The 21117-nt window shown below is 40.3% G+C and overlaps 1 protein-coding gene across 2 annotated transcripts in view; it reads right to left on the bottom strand.

The window, feature by feature from the left end:
• tomm40l (translocase of outer mitochondrial membrane 40 homolog, like) overlaps positions 1–6790 on the bottom strand; it is a 42064-nt gene extending 35274 nt beyond the window's left edge. The window contains exons 1-3 of one of the 2 annotated variants that reach the window (XM_060904885.1): positions 6726–6790; positions 6175–6371; positions 5289–5356 (exon numbers count right to left, since the gene is read on the bottom strand). In XM_060904885.1, coding sequence (XP_060760868.1) covers positions 5289–5356; positions 6175–6370 — 264 coding nt within the window. In that variant the 5' untranslated portion in view covers position 6371; positions 6726–6790. Of the gene's footprint in view, positions 1–5288; positions 5357–6174; positions 6398–6725 lie in introns of those variants that run through there. The other variant, XM_060904884.1, reaches the window with a different exon arrangement.
• Between the last annotated feature and the right edge of the window lie 14327 nt (positions 6791–21117).

Below are 21117 nucleotides of genomic sequence, written 5' to 3'. Positions count from 1 at the left end.
AGGAAAGTGATTAACAAAGTTTATCAGAAAGCAAGTACAGTTATGAGAGTCGTCCTGCTTTAATGATTCAGAATTTTTCAATAAGACAAACTTTTATGATCCGTGTGTTGTTCTAACCCGTTACCTGATCTGCAGTTTTAAGAGTTAGACTCATGCAAATTCAAAGCTTCTCAAGGAAATAACCTGATTAATCCAGTAAAACCAGAAGTATTCATTAAATTTACAGTGTTCCTGAAAAACTTTCCTTAACATCAGTCAGTTGGGCAGATCTATGTCAGACATTTTCAGACAATTTTAGCTTTGTGTAAAATGAATGAAAACAAGCAAGAAAATCAAGGACTATTATTTATTCCACAGTGTCCTTTCCAGCACATTGAAACGGTCAGTTACTGATGATGGTTTCTGTATCGGTTTATCATTGAACACATCAAAGCTCATTTCTGAATTTCTCAAGCAGACGGTTGTTAGTTTCCTCATCCTGCTCATCGAAGCTCTCGTAGCCTGCATCAAGATCAGAATCAGAATCCTGCTCATAAGACTCATCCATCTGACGAACAGGTTCTTCAACATCTCCATCAGAACCAGCCACAGCTTCACTTTCAACATCAACAATATCACACATCTGAACTAGAGCCCTGCACTCCCGCGGGAGTCCCACGGGACCCGACGCAAAGCAGGGCGGCGCAGGACAAATTTTGAAAGCTCATTGCGGGCGCGGGCGGGAGGGGGAGTGCACAATGCGGGAGCGGTGATAAGCTGCAGTCCCGCTAACTAAAAACGTGTTTAAAATAAATTTTATAAATTATTATGTCTATCATATATAATTTGTGCTGGATATTTTATTTGGCATTAATAAAAACATTTTAAGATGCCTAAATTTGCGGATGTGGTCTAACCTCGCGTACGTTTCCGATTCCTTTCTGCTCTTCCGTGTTTGAGATCTCCGATCATGGCAGAAGAGCAGAGCTCCTCTAGTGAAGCTCACAATGGGTATCTCTGTAAAGCCTCAGCTGCGCATGCCGCCTGGCAACGCGCACCCTCGCTACGTGCGCTAGGTGAAGGATCGGTCAGTGGAGAGCTCAGCTAAGCTCAGCATGTTTAATTCCCCAAGCCAATGACAAGAACTTTCGTGAGAAATAACGCGAACGTCTGCATCATGCGGGATTTGCGGGCGGGAGCGGGACAAAATATGGCAGGCGCGGGTGGGAGCGGGACTGCACAATGCGGGAGCGGGACTGAAAATTCTGTCCCGCGCAGACCTCTAATCTGAACATCTTGCTGCTGGTTCCTGCTAGTCTTGACAGCACGATCAGTCGTCACAAAACATGAGCTTTTTACCGTAATCGTAACGAAGCCAAGGCCTCCCAACTCGCCATGCCTCTTGAAAACGATGACATGGCTGCTTCCCCCCTTCAGAATTGACAGTTGTTTTCCTTTTGAAAGCAACTTGTGGTTTGACGGTGTCCGATTTTGCATTTTTTCCAAAAAACCAATGCACGCTTTTACCGGCCGCATTCAGCATGGACATTTTGACAGCGAGCAACCAAAAGAGGTAGTAAGGTGACTTTTGATTGGATAAAGGGAGAGGCCAGACCAATCAGAGCCATCCATACAGTGACGAGGTAAACAAATAATGGCGCGAATGCATTCGGACAGCATATCGATCGATAACGTATCTTCTCAATAAACTAAATAGGTCGCTGCAAGAAAACTCTGTGCACCATTGACGTGTATTTAAGGTATGCGAAACCGCGTAGAGACATCGATGCACGGAGTATTAGAACTTTGTTTATTAAGTTGCGATAAATACGGTATTTGTGAGTGTTTTTTTTCTCACGTTAAATTCAGGCATGTTTTAGATTTGGATGTTTATATTAGTAATTACAATAACTATCGGTCAGGTTGACTGACGTTTATGTTAATTACGTACACTACCGTTCAAAAGTTTGGGGTCACTTTGAAATGTCCTTATTTTTGAAAGAAAAGCACTGTTCTTTTCAATGAAGATCACTTTAAACTAATCAGAAATCCACTCTATACATTGCTAATGTGCTAAATGACTATTCTAGCTGCAAATGTCTGGTTTTTGGTGCAATAGGTGTATAGAGGCCCATTTCCAGCAACTCTCACTCCAGTGTTCTAATGGTACAATGTGTTTGCTCATTGCCTCAGAAGGCTAATGGATGATTAGAAAACCCTTGTACAATCATGTTAGCACAGCTGAAAACAGTTGAGCTCTTTAGAGAAGCTATAAAACTGACCTTCCTTTGAGCAGATTGAGTTTCTGGAGCATCACATTTGTGGGGTCGATTAAATGCTCAAAATGGCCAGAAAACTGTCTCGACTATATTTTCTATTCATTTTATAACTTATGGCGGTAAATAAAAGTGTGACTTTTCATGGAAAACACTAAATTGTCTGGGTGACCCCAAACTTTTGAACGGTAGTGTAGGACAACTGAATTTTTCGTCTGTCATGACCGGTGTCCGAGGATATTTCGGGAACACTGAATTTAAATAAATGAAACCGAAAGAAAACAAGTTGGACATGATCACGGGGACAGAATCACGCTGTGAAAAGAAAAAACAAACCGTGAGTGAGTTCAGCACTGTCGTAAAATCCCCCCGAAATATTTTACAACATTTGTGATGGTTAATGTGAAACATACAAAAGAAAAACACAATGAATGAATGAATGAATGAATGTTCACCACAGATATTTATTTTATTGAGGTGTATGATTGCCATTTCTCCAATTTCAATGAGTCTCATGAGCTATAATTAGATATTACACCGTGGTTACTTTTACACACACACACACACACACACACACACACACACACACTGTTCTCGGCTTCCCCAGAATTTCGTAAACAATAAAGCCTAGGTCACAACCGGACATACGATTTTTTTGGCCGTGCGATTTTTGGCGTTTCCCAAATCGCTGCGTTTTTTTTTGTTCGTGGAGAAAGACGCACGTTGGCCGTAAGTTTGTCTTGCAACCTGAAAAAAACGTAAGCGCCCGTAGAGTTTGTTTGACATGACAAAGAACCTCTGCGTCCGGTCTGCGGCTCGAAAATCAGCACGTCACACGCGCGCCCTCTGAGTTTCTTGCACGTAGACCGGCCGTAGGAGCACGTACGGCCAGTTGTGACCGAGGCTTAACATGGCCGGATCACTGAGGGGATTTAACTGGTTTTGGTGGAACTTTATTGAGGTCACTCTTGAATAATTACTATAAAAATAGTGATTTTCAACAACCCCGCAAAGATATAAAAGCATAAAGGTATCATTACTATCTTGTCTGAGGCGGCTATATGTAATACTTTCTCTCGTCTGTAAACCAAATGAGATCGGCCTGTATGCAGAAAATGTGACGAGATACGTAGCCTATTTATACTATTTATGTAAACTGCTTATTACTATTACTTAACTCATTATTTATATTCTATTGCAACTTTTAGCACATCTTCAAGGACTTTGGCTTTTTCATGTAGCTTTAGCAGCAAGCCAGCGAGTATAAATAATCTGCACATGAACAAATGACACTGTTAAACTCACCTCAGCATGTCTTTTACAATCGTTTACCCCGCCATCGGCAATGCTAAAGCCGCTGTTACAGACAGTACAGCGCGCAACACCCTCAGTGATTCATTTTGCCCTGCGTCATGCGTATTTTACGCAATTTTAAAATAAATGACGCAGATGTTTTGCTTGTGGTGCGTATTTTTGACGCAAGGTCGCACTCGGAACATCCTCGAGTTACTTCTCTTCATTCAGGATATAGAGCGAAGGGATGTAGCTCGAGGTTGTTCCGAGTGGCAAGGTCCTAACGACGCTATATTTTTCTCATTCAACATGACTGAACTGTTGTTATAATGCTTCATTTATCGACTACTATAGTCTTTTTTACTTGGCGGGCCTATATTTAGCTTCGTTTAATTCCGTCAGCAACGTGTCGGCAATTTCATTGGCTGGAAAGCTATGGCATATGCAAATCCTTTCCAGCCTCGATTTGAAGCAAGTGAAAATAGCTCTCTCGTACTAATCGATAAAATTTACGTTTGCCAAAGCATTTCTTTGCGGTAATAAAAGATCGATCTAAATTTGTTTCTACTTACCAAACATATGAATAGCGCCTATCAAATGGGAAATTCAGTTAAAGTTTTGCTATGGTATTCAGTAAAAAGGTTTAGAAATTTAGGAAATATGAATTAATAGTAGAAAATTTTTCATTGGATGATATAAAAAGACTGACCAATCGAGATCGAGTTAACAGAAACACTAGGCGGAAGTAGCATCGGTCAACGATAAGGAGTGTTTACATTAACAACGCTACTGCAGTACATTTGAAAACGCATTTAATGTGAAAATCATGCCAAATAAACGCATGAAAGTGCAAAGCAAATTGATTTCTTTGTGGGGTCCGGGAGCAAGTACGTCAAGCACAGACTCGAGTACGATTGACGATGATACAGCGGACAAGACTGAAACAGAGAGTGAGAGTGAGACTCAAAGTGATGCTGGGAAACCTGGGGTAACAAAGTTGAAAATAAAACGTAAATTCAACAGGAAATGGATGGCAACCTACACGTGGCTCAGGTATGAAAGTGATGAGATGGGGGGATATATACTTTTTTTTTATTCTGAAAATTGTTATTGTTAGCTTAGATGAATAGCTCACACAATTGTTCACATGTTGGAATTAAATGATTTAAGTGTGAACAGTGATAACTATTGTGTTTTTTGTTTTCAAAGTGTGTATTGTAATTTTGACTCACTTTGGAAATTTTTGACTCACTGATTTAATATGTGGTGAGTCAGTTTGACTCAGTCATTAGGAGCAAAATGAATCACTGCACCCTCATTAGGCAAGGGGACACTTTCGTGTAGTCTGAGGTAAAGTGAGTTTTGTATTTTGGGCATTCTCTTGGATACACTGAAATGATGGACTCTCAGTCTAGGAGATAAAAGCTCACCCACACAGAACACTGATCGGTCTACTGAACAATCAGGATGCGCTCTCTCTCTCGATCCCGAGATATCGTATCTAATTTGCAGGAGTTGGGAATAATTCAACTTGTCCGGTCGGACAGGCAGACACAGATTTGACTGGTCCAAACCAAACATTTGGTTGTCCCGGACAGTCGGACGACCGTTAATGTCGAGCCCTGCATTGTACAGCTCATGTTTATCTTGATAGAGCCTTTACTATTACAATCCAAAAACAAACAGTGAAAGGTAATAAACAATGAAAGCCAGAACAGAAATATGAGACAGCACACAGACCTGGAAAAAGCTGCTGAGGCCCTTGTTGACTGTTAGCCGAACTCCTTCCGTCAGCACGGGAAACACATCTACAATGCAAAGATTTTTCATTAGACACTATGAATGAGTGATGTTCTTGTGAACTGAGCTCCTTTAAACTTAAAAGTGCATATCACGGGTAAATTCAGGAGCAAGATCAGTGTAATTCTCCTATTTTACATTAAACTTTGGTCAAATATCCGTCACATTTTGTGCAATTTTTTTTTACCTTGCGCAATACCAGAAAAATTCAGTTGAAATCGAGCCATTTGAGGCGAATTGGTCCGCCTCTGAAAAAACTTGGCGTTTGGATTTCCCGGCAAACATTGATTTTTGTGACGTCGCGTGCGGGACGCCTCCTTCTGAATCCTACGTCAGCGCTGGTTTGTTTATGAGAAAATGACCTGGTGGTTTTCTGCAAATTTCTTCAACATTATTGCGTAGTTATTAAAATGGTTAACAGATGTATCGTAGGAGGGTGTAGCAACATTACATTCTTCATCCAAAGGTGAAGTAACATTGCGCTCAGGTGACAATTCCATATTTCAATGCAAAATCGCTCGCTGCTAAACTTGGTCTACACAGGCTGTGCACTGAAACCGTGCAAAGCTCTCGCAGCCTGCTGGCGCTTCCGCACGTCACGTCACGAATCTGGCTCCAGACTCCCTTGGGATTTTCCCAGACGCTTTTTGTTATTTTATTTTTTTTCTGCTGTAGACAGACGGCCTTGTGCAAAATTACCCTTCTGGATGAGTGTGTAAAGGGACGTACTTTCATATTAAAAAAAAAAACGAATTTGGTCCAGGATATGCGCTTTAAAGCATAACACAGAAAGGAAGATGATGGAAGGAGCGTGGCTCAGCCCCACCTTTGCATTTTCGATGAAACTCCTCAAAAGCACCTGGGTTGGGTAGCTGTGGCTCGCACTCCTTTTGCCCAGAGGAAGCAGGAGAGACTGGGGAGACAGACGGCATGGCGAAGCCAGCAGGGACAGAAACCAGTCCTGGCCTGGCCTGCACTGGAGGAGGTGGACTGGGAGAACTGGCAGCCAACACATTGCCCATGCTGAGAGCCATGTGAGAGAGAGAGAGAGAGAGAGAGAGACAGGTCATCAGGTAGAACAATAAGACATTAACAGACATGGTTTACAGAAAAGAATCTATCACGCTGCATGGCTTTGCTTCACAAAAATATTTTACTAATTAGTGAGCAAGTCACGTGATCTTACACATCACAGACTACCAAGGACTATATAGCTACTGATACATTAGCTAGCACCGCGCATGCGTGCGTGAAAAGCACCATATCCCGGTATTTAACCGGCTGTGTTCAGTCTTTAACATTTATAAAGGCTGAGTTTATGATCCAGCGCGTCCCATGAAAGCGTTAATAAAGCGAATTCAAATCAACCCTACTCACATTGCGCTGCACCCAGAGGACGAGCTCTCACCCGGAAGTAAACCGCAGCACGTGTCGACTACGCTCCGCCCACTTTGTACACTTCGCGCTCTGTGATTGGACAGCAGAAACGTCACGGAAGCCGTTCAAAACCTCCAACCCAGGGCTATTCAGTGTGGGGAGTCAGCCATAGAGTCAGCCCCGCCCCCCCCAGAGAGCAAATAAACAACAGCGCCCCCCAGCGAGCAAATAAACTACAGCGCCCCCCACCACGATTTTTGTTGTTGCTATACTTAATGTTCCATTCGTATTTAAAAAAATGGTTGTTGTACACATTTTTTTTTCTTTGACACATTTTAAACATCTGTGCTTTTTGAAAACATCTTTTTTTTACACATTTAAAACATATGAGCTTTATTAAAACATCTTGTTTTACACATTTTAAACATCTGTGCTTTAAAAAAAACATCGTTTTACTCATTTTAAACATCTGTGCTTTTTTAAAAAACATCGTTTTACACATTTTAAACATCTGTGCTTTTTTAAAACATATTTTTACACATTTTAAACATCTGTGCTTTTTTCAAAAAACATCTTTTACACATTTTAAACATCTGTGCTTTTTAAAACATATTTTTACACATTTTAAACATCTGTGCTTTTTTCAAAAAACATCTTTTTTTTACTCATTTTAAACATCTGTGCTTTTTTAAAAAAACATCGTTTTACTCATTTTAAACATCTGTGCTTTTTTAAAACATCTTTTTTTACTCATTCTAAACATCTGTGCTTTAAAAAAACATCGTTTTACTCATTTTAAACATCTGTGCTTTTTTCAAAAAACATCTTGTTTTACACATTTTAAACATCTGTGCTTTTTTATAACATCTTTTTTTTACTCATTTTAAACATCTGTGCTTTTTAAAAAAACATCGTTTTACTCATTTTAAACATCTGTGCTTTTTTTAAAACATCTTTTTTTACTCATTTTAAACATCTGTGCTTTAAAAAAACATCGTTTTACTCATTTTAAACATCTGTGCTTTTTAAAAAAACATCGTTTTACACATTTTAAACATCTGTGCTTTTTAAAAAAACATCGTTTTACTCATTTTAAACATCTGTGCTTTTTTTAAAACATTTTTACACATTTTAAACATCTGTGCTTTTTTAAAACATCTTTTTTTTACTCATTTTAAACATCTGTGCTTTTAAAAAACATCATTTTACACATTTTAAACATCTGTGCTTTTTTCAAAAAACATCTTGTTTTACACATTTTAAACATCTGTGCTTTTTTAAAACATCTTTTTTTTACTCATTTTAAACATCTGTGCTTTTTAAAAAAAAACATCGTTTTACTCATTTTAAACATCTGTGCTTTTTTAAAAACATCTTTTTTACTCATTTTAAACATCTGTGCTTTAAAAAAACATCGTTTTACTCATTTTAAACATCTGTGCTTTTTTTAAAACATATTTTTACACATTTTAAACATCTGTGCTTTTTTTCAAAAAACATCTTGTTTTACACATTTTAAACATCTGTGCTTTTTTATAACATCTTTTTTTACTCATTTTAAACATCTGTGCTTTTTAAAAAAAACATCGTTTTACTCATTTTAAACATCTGTGCTTTTTTAAAAACATCTTTTTTACTCATTTTAAACATCTGTGCTTTAAAAAAACATCGTTTTACTCATTTTAAACATCTGTGCTTTTTTTAAAACATTTTTACACATTTTAAACATCTGTGCTTTTTTCAAAAAACATCTTGTTTTACACATTTTAAACATCTGTGCTTTTTTATAACATCTTTTTTTACTCATTTTAAACATCTGTGCTTTTTTATAACATCTTGTTTTACACATTTTAAACATCTGTGCTTTTTAAAAAAACATCGTTTTACTCATTTTAAACATCTGTGCTTTTTAAAAAAAACATCGTTTTACTCATTTTAAACATCTGTGCTTTTTTTAAAACATTTTTACACATTTTAAACATCTGTGCTTTTTTAAAACATCTTTTTTTACTCATTTTAAACATCTGTGCTTTTAAAAAACATCATTTTACACATTTTAAACATCTGTGCTTTTTTCAAAAAACATCTTGTTTTACACATTTTAAACATCTGTGCTTTTTTATAACATCTTTTTTTACTCATTTTAAACATCTGTGCTTTTTTCAAAAAACATCTTTTTTTACACATTTTAAACATCTGTGCTTTTTTCAAAAAACATCTTGTTTTACACATTTTAAACATCTGTGCTTTTTTATAACATCTTGTTTTACACATTTTAAACATCTGTGCTTTTTTATAACATCTTGTTTTACACATTTTAAACATCTGTGCTTTTTAAAAAAACATCGTTTTACTCATTTTAAACATCTGTGCTTTTTAAAAAAAACATCGTTTTACTCATTTTAAACATCTGTGCTTTTTTTAAAACATTTTTACACATTTTAAACATCTGTGCTTTTTTAAAACATCTTTTTTTACTCATTTTAAACATCTGTGCTTTTAAAAAACATCATTTTACACATTTTAAACATCTGTGCTTTTTTCAAAAAACATCTTGTTTTACACATTTTAAACATCTGTGCTTTTTTATAACATCTTTTTTTACTCATTTTAAACATCTGTGCTTTTTTCAAAAAACATCTTTTTTTTTACACATTTTAAACATCTATGCTTTTTTAAAAAAAACATCGTTTTACACATTTTAAACATCTGTGCTTTTTTAAAAAATATCTTTTTTTTTTACACATTTTAAACATCTGTGCTTTTTTTTTTAAACATCTTGTTTTACACATTTTAAATATCTCATAGCAGGGGCACCGCTAGAAATCTTGGGCCCTATGAAAGATTACAATTTAGGGCCCCCCCGGTAAAATTTTCAAGCGCAAGCAACTGAATTTGAAGTCTGTTTTTGGCTGGCACTTCTACTTTACTACGCGTGTGATCAGCTACCTAGCAAGTTTAGGTGATACAATTATTTGGTATATGAATATTTTAAATGCAGAACTGTCAGAATTAGACTGAATAGACTGTTGCCTTGAAATGAAAATTCCATGATATATATTATGGAAGATATATATTTCTTTTATTAGCAACTATTATTAGGCCACTCAGTAGCCTATGGAGTTCATTCAATCCAAATGTTTGTGTTGAGAGAAATTGCATGCATCACTGTATCAGTATGGATTTATAACATTCTGTATGCACATTATGGAGACTCCAGAGCCCTCCAGCAAACATCATCAATAATCAGGATTACAAAATGTATTCCTTTGTTTCCTCCATTTATTGACTTATTGTATGTGATCAAATGTATGCCTTGATGAATAACTACACTAGTTTTTTGATACAATTACAGAGTGCACTGCAAGAAATCCACTAAGTTTTTTTGGTTTCTTTTAGGCATCACACATTTATTAGAAAACACAGCAAATGTTCAAATATTCAAGTTAAATACTTAGCAACAGTATCAATAAATCCACACATGAACAATAGCAATGATATCTATGACCACAGCTAATGTGCAACATATTAAAGTTAAATACTTAACAATATCAACAAATCCACACATGAACAATGGCAAAACATCTGGACTTAATTATACAATAAAGATACCTATGAAAAAAGGTGATTTTTTTTCACACACAGTGTGATATCCGGACTTCATAATTCATCACACCTGCTCCTGCTTAGCAACTTCTAGAATGTTCACCTCTGTTGCGCGCAGACAGAAACTGACAGCTGCTCTAAGTTGTGCTAATAGCGGCGCTGTGCACACACGGAGCTACACATTTCACGTGTCCCGCTCCCAGAATCAGACTGTCCCATTAGTAAAAAGGGTTATTTTCTTGAATTATCATAAATAATTCAAGAAAAATGTTATAGTAAATCATAACCATGTATAATTTGCATATTTTAACAGATGAAATGAAATATTTTATTTCAAAAACTTACACAAGGCAATACTATTAAAATAATATTAATATCCCTCACAGGCCCCCCTGTCAGTGCCAGGCCCTTAGAATCGTCCTAACCCCCCCAGCGGCGCCCCTGCTCATAGCATCGTTAGCTAGCACCTCTTGGCAGTGGAGCATCTTCAGATCCAGTCCATGAAAATCCAAACTTTAAATAATCGTGGTCATACTTCCTTCTTTTTTTGCTTGGCCCAGACTCTGTCTCCTCACTCACTGTAGCTTTAGGTACTAAAAATCGATCCATTTTGTCTCTGGCAAAGGCTAGCTGAAGTTCGCTAAATGTCCGCAATAGTAACTTATTCTGGTTTATTTTTCCTCATGTTGTGCCCCCCCTGAAGAACTCTGGCGCCCCCTAGGGGAGGCGCACCCCACACTTTGAAAAGCCCTGCTCTAACCAAACAAGTTCACCATATTGGAAGCTAATAAAACCCTCTTTTTCCTCCAACCAGTTTTGACTTATTTTTTGTTGTTGTTGTTACAAACTTTTTTTTTCTCTAATATCAGAGGTGATATTACAGACAGACTGGCGTCCAGAATTCAGGAATAAAAAAGTATTTTCAAAACATTAGACCCAGTATGGTTCATTTCTGAATGAAACCTCTCAGTAAGGTGCTTTATAAAGTGGAGCTACAGTAGAACCCCTCATTAATGCCCTATACATAATCATCATCAAGATGAGGCAGCAGTACATTTATTATTGGAATACCAAAAATCTGCTGACATATATGAAAATATAAAAACAATAGAATCAAACTAGAAGGAAACTCATACCTCTGTCAAGCCACATATAACACTGGGGAACAATTTGAAAACAATTTTAGATTTTTATGCTGATTAAAACTAAAATTGGCATGCTGATTCCAAAATTGCAGTCAGTTTTTTTTTTCTAGCACGTCAAGTTTTTTCTCCACAGCTTACCCTCCAGATAAGCAAAATTCCACTGTAGTAAGACCATTTGAAGGTTATGGAAGAACGTTATCAGGGTAGATGGGATGTACATATGATGGCTGACTATTGTTGGAGCATCAAAACACGATAGTCCTCAAGTTGAACACTCAAGAAAGAGCTATAAATGTAAATTTTTACCTTAACTACTTGCATGGGTGGCACTGTGATGTAGTGGTTAGCACGGTCGCCTCACAGCAAGAAGGTTCCGGGTTCAAACCCAGCAGCTGGCGAGGGCCTTTCTGTGTGGAGTTTGCATGTTCTTCCCGTGTCTGCGTGGGTTTCCTCCGGGTGCTCCGGTTTCCCCCACAATCCAAAGACATGCAGTTACCGGTAGGTTAACATGGGGTGGCCTTGGGCTGAGGTGCCCTTGAGCAAGGTACCTGACCCCTGACTGCTCCCCGGGCGCTCTGGTGTGGCTGCCCACTGCTCTGTGTGTGTATGTGTGTTCACTGCTTCAGATGGGTTAAATGCAGAGGATGAATTTCACTGTGCTTGAAGTGTGCATGTGACGAATAAAGGTTTCTCCTTCTTCTTGCACACAGTTATAATTACAGTAGCCATATCCTTTGTAAAAACATAATAGTGTTAAATAAACATTGCAGTCATGCCTGTTTCTTTCATATTTCATTGTATGTCAATATTTGTAAATTTTTATAAAACAAGCACATATGAAAATATGGCGGATGAATGTGGTTGGAGCAGCTCTCAACGGTGTTCGCTACTTCAAACCACACTTACTGGCCGGGCTCAGGATGCCTTTATTGCCCTTTCAACAGATGATCGTAGGGACTGTGTGTGTGTTAAGGAGGCTGTGCTGAGAGCCTATGAGCAGGTGCCTGAATTTTATAGACAGCGCTTTCGGAACTGGAAAAGATCCGAGCGCCAGACCTATGCAGAAGTGGCTAGGGACCTTGTTAGTTTTTTCAAGCGGTGGTGTTCCTCGGTAAGTGTCAAAACTTTTGAGCAATTATGTGACTTAATTGTATTAGAACAGTTTGTGAATATTCTCCCCGAGCATGTTGCTACTTTTATTCGTGAACATAAGATCAGCACGGCGGCTGACGCTGCTGTGATCGCGGATGAATACGTTCTTACGCATAGAGGTAAAAGTAGGGGTTTGTCGCGGTTCAGGGATTATTCTGACGAGGAACACCGATTTAACTGGTCTGAAGGTAGAAGGGATGTGTCTAAACGCTTTAATGTAGACTCTGAAAATCGTTGTCATTATTGTCTGGAGGCTGGCCATTGGAAGAATGAATGTCCTTTGCTAAACAATAAAAGACAAATGTCCAGCTCTAACAATTCTTCACTGAACCGGAAGCCTAACCAATCCAATAACTCTAAATTTGCAGGTTGTGCAGCTCCTGTGAGACTACACACTAAGGTAACTCTATCACCTGCACCTGAGAGTAAACCGCTGGTGACTGGTGACGGCTGCGAGGTGCCGAATCCACCACTAGATGAGCTACCTGGTTGTGATCCTTCAGAAGAGCAGGTCGGTGAGAGTTTTGGCCCTTTTATTACTGAAGGTACCATCTCCTTACTAGGTGGTGCATATAGTAAGAAGGTCAAGATATTGCGCGATACAGGCGCTACTGAAACGTTTGTGGCCCAGACTGCCTTGCCCTTTTCCTCTGCGTCTAGCATGGGTCAGTATGTCCTAGTTCGAGGTATTGGCATGCAAACTTTGTCTGTTCCAGATTGTTTTGGATTCCAATCTTGTGCAGGGGGAAGTAACTGTTGCTGTTTGCCCGTCTTTGCCTGTATCGGGTGTGGATGTGATCTTGGGCAATGTGTTGGCAAAAGATCGTGTTTGGCCCAGTGGTTCTGTACCACCTGTAGTATCCAATGAGCCTGTTGAGAATGTTCAAGATGATTGTGTTTCTGACTTCCCTGAAGTGTTTAAAGCTTGCGCGGTGACCCGCGTGCAAGCTTGCTCAAGAGCTGATGTTGATGAAAAGTGCAAACGTGTGTTTTCTCCATGGCCTGTGTTGCCATCAGCTTTTGATCGGGCAGAATTTATTGTAGCTCAAAAAGAGGATGTGTCCTTGTCAGAGATGTGGGGTGAAGCTATGCCATCTGATAAGTGGGAGAGTGAAGAGAGGGGATATTTTAATCTCGATGGGTTGCTAGCACGTAAGTTTATGTTTTATGACAGCGACAAGAAGGAGGGTTTATGTCAAATTGTCGTACCCAGCAAATATCGACAATCAGTGTTGCAGACCGCTCATGGGGGTGGAGCGGGACACTTCGGTGTGCGTAAAACATATGATCGTCTACTTCAACACTTTTATTGGCCGCGGCTCAAACGAGATGTGGTAGAACAGGGGTGTTCAAATTGATCCATAAAGGGCCGTGTGGCTGCAGGTTTTCATTCCAGCCATGCAGCAGCACCCTGATTTGGCTTATTCAATCAACTGACACACCCACCCTTTAATCAAGGGTGGGTGTGGCTGCAAGTATTTGACTGTGTGAAGACAGTTCAGTTGATTGAATGAGCCAAGTCAGGTGTGCTGCTGCATGGCTGGAATGAAAACCTGCAGCCACACGGCCCTTTATGGATCAATTTGAACACCCCTGTGGTAGAGTATGTTAAGACCTGTCATACCTGTCAGCTGGTTGGTAAGCTCAACGAGGACATCAAGCCTGCGCCATTGTATCCCATCCCGGCTGCTGGCCAACCATTTGAACACCTGTTAATCGATTGTGTGGGTCCTTTACCACCTTCCAAGTCTGGGTTGATTTATTTGTTGACGGTGATGTGCCAGACAACGAGATATCCTGCTGCATTTCCGTTGAGGAGTATTACCACCAAGTCCGTTGTTAAAGCCCTCTCCCAATTTATTTCCATGTTTGGTATACCCAAAGTCAGGGGCTTATCAAGCTTTCCAAAAGTGGGGGTGTTCTGGAATGGGGAAGCCATATCATTAGAAATCGGTTTATGGCTATATACACGCCCAGCCTGTACACTGTGATGTACTGTCAATGACCGATATGGAACTTTTTCATACCCATGGTCCATGGATGCAAATGAAAGGGAGGACAGCAGAAAGCCTATAAATCCAGTTGACTCCAGCCAAGTTCTGCATTTCATGCAGAGATCTATCATGTTGGGTTTTGGTGTTGTTACTGCCAGGGCTATGTAATTATTCAGTAAATGAAGGCAAAAAGTATTGAGTGATAATTCTAGGTAACAGGATACTGTTCTATAACAGAGATGTCAGTATTGCTGCCTACACTGGTATACACTGATATAAACAAAACCAAAAACTTCACATAGCCCAAGAAGTCATGCACAGTGTATAGATCATACACCATCATGCATAACAGTTTGGACTGGGATCGCTTTGTGTGAGCAGGAGGGATGGCTAATCAGTTCATGTTGGAGAAGCGCAGCATCCTGGAAGGACCTCTTTAGTATAGCATTCAAATAAGATGGGGCAAGTCCTGCTTTTAATGTCTTTAATTATTCAAACTCGTGTACAAAACTTGTTTGCATCATGCAGTACATCAGGTTTAATGCATAAAATTTGAAAATGATGCAATAGACTACACGTACAACAAACACTTAATGGCCAAATAACATTACTGTCCAACAATTATTGAACATTCATTCGATTTGAAATGCCTTTAAATCTCAATTGAAAAACTCTTCTAAAAAGTGATAAGCAGTTATAATGCATGAAAAGTAGACTTGGTACAAACACACACACTCGTAATAAAAAACTTGCCTCAACTGACTTTACAACTAGTAACTACTATTAACACAATCTTTTAGGGCATGGCGCCTGGGACAACTGTTTGAATGACAGCATCGCAAGCACTTTGAGAAGGGTCTGTCTGCAGAGCCGCGGAGCCAGGCACAGTAAGCACCGCATGCGACGTCAAACCTGGAACGGTGAATCAGGAGCGGTAAAACTGGTGTTGGCTCTGCAGCTCTGCAGACAGATACTGTATTATTGAGCGCTTTCGGCACGCTACACAAACTGGCTATTATATTCACGCAACTGCTGATTGGTCTGGTGAGAAAAACTGTTTTGAGTCCGTTGCGTGGCTGTTTTTTGTCTAACGTTATGGCAATAGTTTACTTCCTTGTTACACATTTTATAGTAGCTGTATAATTTTCATAATGTCATTTTAATCTGACAAAAGTGCGGGGGATGAAATTGTGTTTCAACAAAAGTGGGGGGGATGAAACGTACGCATCCCCTGCGGGTGATACGCCCCTGGGTGGAGGATGAGGTTGTCCCCAACGATGCGGTGTTATTACCACGTCTTAGAAATTCTGAAGTGTTGAAAAATCTTGACTGTGTGTTACATTATTTGCCTGTTCAACAGAGGGGTGAACTGCAGTTTTTACTTTTGTCTTTTCCTGAGTTATTTTCTGATGTACCCACGTGCACAGATTTAATAGCGCATGACATCCAGGTTTTTGACGACGTCATGCCTATTAAACAGCGTTTCTATCATGTGCCACTTGTTAAATAGCAAGTGCTGGATGCTGAGGTCCAGTATTTGCTGGATAACGGATTGGCTGAACCATCCTATTCGAGTTGGGCATCACCCTGTTTGTTGGTGCCCAAGCCTGATGGCACGTATAGATTTTGTACTGATTATCGTAAGCTTAATGCCATAACTAAGCCTGACTCATTCCTTCTCCCTAGGATAGAGGACTGCGTAGACCGGGTGGGTGCGGCAAAGTTTGTGACAAAGTGTGACCTCCTAAAGGGCTACTACCAGATTCCCCTGACTCCACGCGGACAGGAAATTGCAGCGTTTGTCACTCCATCAGGTCTTTACTCTTATAAAGTCATGAGCTTTGGGTTACGTAATGCCCCTTCCTCTTTTCAGTGCCTGATGAATCATGTCATCTCAGGGCTGGAGGGGTGCGCGGTGTACCTAGATGACTTGGTGACCTGGGGAGATACGTGGGAGGAACATCTAAGTAGGCTCAAGGCAGTGCTGGAGAGGTTGGTTGCAGCCAAGTTGACCCTTAACCTGGCAAAATGTGAGTTTGCGCAGGCCACCGTGGTCTACCTAGGGAAGGTGGTGGGTCAAGGTGAGGTGCGGCCAGTGCGTGCTAAGGTGGCTGCAATTGATTGTTTTCCGCCTCCTGTAAATAAGAAGGAGCTAATGAGGTTTCTGGGCATGGTAGGATACTACAGGAGTTTTTGTTGTAATTTTTCTTCTGTTGTTTCACCCCTCACAGATCTGTTGAAGGCAAATAGTCAGTTTGTTTGGACCCCTGAGTGTCAGAAGGCTTTTGACCACGCCAAACTTTTGCTCAGCACAGCACCGGTCCTGGCGGCTCCACGGCTTGACTGTCCCTTTAAAATCCAGGTGGACGCCAGCCAGGTGGGGGCGGGTGCTGTGCTGTTGCAAGAGGATAGCTACACTGTTGATCGTCCGGTTAGTTATTTTTCTCGTAAGTTTAATAAATATCAGCTTAATTATTCCACAATAGAGTAAGAGGCTCTAGCCTTAGTCTGGGCATTATAACACTTTGATGTGTATGTGGGTGGTGGGGCTCACCCAGTTATTGTATACTCAGACCACAATCCACTGACTTTTCTGCATTCTCTTCAGAACCCAAATCAACGTTTGATGCGGTGGGCGCTGTTCCTGCAGCCCTATAATCTTTGTATCAGACATATTAGAGGTGTTGAAAATGTTGTGGCGGATGCATTGTCCCGCACTCCAAGCACAAATGCACAGACTGCCTGACTTCTTTCTTGCCTGATCTGTGTGTCTGTTCTTTTGTCCACCTTAAAGTTGCTTTTCCAGGTGCCAGGAATTGCGGAGGGCCAAGAGGTCAGAGGGCTAGGAGTGGGTGAGAAGTGGGGGATGGATGTCTGATTGTAAATGGGGGTTGTGTACATCTGTCCTATAGTAGTGGTATTGTGTATTTAACCATCTTGCTTATTGCCTAATTGTATCTATTGTTGATAATAGTGTTTGAATTTGGTTTGTTTGTTTTTCCCTCTTTTGGTGTATGGTGCAGAATCCCACTGAGGTGGGCTTCTGTTTTAAGGGGGGGAATGTACAGTAACAACCATGGCAGGTCTGCCAATTGGTAACCTGGTGTACCTGATTATCTAATTACATCTCTGCCCTGTGGCAGGCATTTTATTGTGTTTCAGGTGTGCCTGATTGGGAGAAGCTATAAAAGCCCCCCAGAACATTCCAGCAGGGTTGCTCTCCTCCTTGGGTTTTTTGGATTCATTTGTGTGACACTGGGACTGACCACACTACACTTCATTATTACTGATTTGCATTACATTTATTTATCACCATTTAATCCTTTATTATAATAAATTATATCATTATTTGCAAACCTGTGTGGTCTCCCAGTTTATGTTGCCTTGCTGGAGCTGGCGTTGCAACACTTAAGTACAGTATTTTTCATATTTTTTAAGAAAACGGGGATCCTATAGTTCAAAAACTTGACGTGATAGAGAAAAACTGAGATCAGTTTTGGATTCCGCACCCAAAAATTAGTTAAAAACAGCTGTCAGACCTAACTCAACAAAAATTGTGTTCCCCAGTGTTATCAACACCAACTCACTGGAACCTAGGACAGTACTAAAGGGGTACACCAAATGTCATCAAAATCTGTTCATTGCTTTTTGAGTTATGTTGGGAATGGACAACGAAATTCTGGATCTGAATACACATCAGGATTTGAATCAGAACCTTGCTATCACATTTTCACAGGGAAATACATTAAAGCGCACACACACGGCAAAACTAACTATGACAGCATAACTAAAAGGGCCAGAGGGTAACACAGACATGAGAGAGCCCCGGGACATAAAGCAGCCAGCCACTACACCGTCAACAAACTCGAATGAGCAAGCGAGTGGGGGACTGACAGCATCCATACATCCCAGTTTACCAAAACACTCTGTCTGAGGATCCTCTAGATCTACACCTTTACCTCATAAACACCATTAACAAAAGGCTTGACTAAACAGATATGTTTTCAGCCTCGACTAAAACACTGGTACCGTGTCTGATTCCCAAACACTACTTGGAAGGCTGTTCCATAACTGTGGGGCTTTGTAAGAAAAGGCTCTGCCCCCTGATGTAGCCTTCACTATACGAGGTACCAGCAGATAGCCTGCACCTTTTGATCTAAGTAGGCGTGGCGGGTCATAGAGGACCAGAAGTTCACTCAGGTACTGTGGTGCGAGACCATTCAATGCTTTGAAGGTCAAAATCCTGACTGATACATTTCATGGATGTTATTCCTATGTAAATATGAGCATAACTGCTGTGCCACAGCTTTTTCTAGGATCTTGGAGATAAAGGGGAGATTTGATATTGGCCGATAATTGGACAGCTGACAGGGATCAAGGTCAGGATTTTTAATCAGGGGTTTGATAACTGCTAGTTTAAAGGATTTGGGTACATAGTCGATCCTAAGAGAAGAATTTATTATTTTTAGAAGCGGTTCAATTACTTCAGGTATTATCTGTTTGAATAGACGTGTAGGTAAGGGATCTACTGTAGTACGCAAGTTGAGGCTTTTGATGCCGAGATTAACGAAAGTAATTCAATTTCTCTAAGGGGAGTAAAACATTCTAATTGCTGATATGATAGTTATATTGTTAACTACAGGGTCACTTACATATTTGTAACATGGGCAAGGGGTTGCTCGATTGGCAGTAGGTGCCTTTAATGGGTGCGGTGTAGCGTAGTGGGCATGGTTGTAATTAAGATCAGGTGCCCTGGCAATTGGCATGACACCTTAAGAGTAGCAGCGTTTCCCACTCGTGTCATTTTTTAGGGCTTTGTCTGCCTGTCGTCGTGCTTCACCTCTGTCTGGTTTGTTTGCCTTGCCTGCCTGTCGTGGTGCCCCATCTCCGTTTGGTCGGTTTGCCTCCTTATGAGCTGGCCTCTTGCTCACTGGCCTCGTGTTTTGCATCTCTTTGGAGAGAAATCCATGTTAGTGATTTGCTGTAATCCTTCGTGCTGCCATAATCCTGTGGCGTGTTGTGCTCTGCCTGTGTCGAGAGAACGTAAGTGCCGGTTTTCTTTCTTTTTAACGCGTCGAGCGTTTATATACATTACATTCATGCGGCATGAATTTATTGTAGCGTGAACATTGGTGATTGGCTGAGGACCGCAAAACCTAGTGCATCAACTTTGCTGTGAAGGCGACCGACTAACCCCTGATTCTACGTTGTGGCTGACATTCATACAGGTAGTGTAGGTTTTAACATCTTACCCCATTCAGACTGCCTCTGCGACCAAAGTATGTAAAATGACAGCTGTGTGAACCTGATTTTGGTATATTATAACCATGTTTCCTTGCAGGTGGAGCACTCTACGCCACCCCAGCCACTGTTTTTCCTGTGCCCCATTTTTAGTTTAAAGTGTGTGCGTGTGTCCGTGTGTTGGTGTGAGAGGTCGGCTCACGGTGCGTATTTGGCAGTCGCTACCGGTGGGCTGGGTGTTTGTATGCTTGTGTGTATGGTGTGTGCGGTGTGTAATTTGTGGGTCATTTGGGTTAGTGTTGAAGGGTAACAATTTTTGGTTTTGGCCACTTTGTGTTTTCATTGCTTCACTGGTTTGTTTAAATTTATTTTCCTTTTTCTTTGTGTGGCCATTGGCATGCAGTGTAACCACAGTCAGTGATTTGTGCATTTTTGTATTGTTTTCTTGTCTGCTGAACTGTTTGAAACATTAAGATCTGTCCATTCTGATTGTTGTTGCCCTCAAGGTGTGTAGCCCAAGGACTGAATGTGTGTGTGTTTTATTTATATTTTTATTGGAAAAAATAAATTGTTTATTTTAATACTCCAGTCTCTCTCTCTCCTTCATTGTTCCCTTCATTGGGATCCCCTGCTTGTGGGTTTGGTTAACGTTCAGATTTAATAGTAAACTGTACTGGTTGGTACTCCCCCTGGGGGTTACATTTTTATAACCAGCCACTATTTCTTTTCAAACTGCTGAACACACTCAGAGGAAAGTGCCATCTGTCCTCTTCCACATTACATGAGCTTACAGCTGCCAAAAACTGGCTAGTGATTGACAGGATAGAGAAATTATGCCATCCCTCCCACCCAGCGAGCATGGCCAATTTCAGTCTCATGGGAAGAAAATGGAGGTGAAATGGGCCAAGAATTGCTGTGGCGACAGAGTCATGAGGACTCAAAATCTCCCAACAAGAGGGCGACCACTTTTCTGTTGCACCACTCAGGAGCTGGTGATGTATGAAAATTGATGGCATCTTTAATTCTGCGACATACCAGGAAATTTCTGCCCCAAACCTGGTTGCCTCTTCCAGAAGGTTCAGTAGTCAGAACTTTCAACAAGATCATAGGTCAAACATATCAGATGCTCGCTGGCCGTGCTGTGAAAATGAGCATCTGCATGCACAGTTTAAGTTTCCAAATCTGTTATTGCTTAACTCTTGAATATTTTCTATCATTAAAAAGATTATAATCTCTGCTTTCCAAAGAAATTAA

Source organism: Neoarius graeffei, chromosome 22, assembly GCF_027579695.1.
Source record: "Neoarius graeffei isolate fNeoGra1 chromosome 22, fNeoGra1.pri, whole genome shotgun sequence".
Lineage (NCBI taxonomy): Eukaryota > Metazoa > Chordata > Actinopteri > Siluriformes > Ariidae > Neoarius > Neoarius graeffei.
This window is presented reverse-complemented; position numbering and strand designations above follow the sequence as displayed.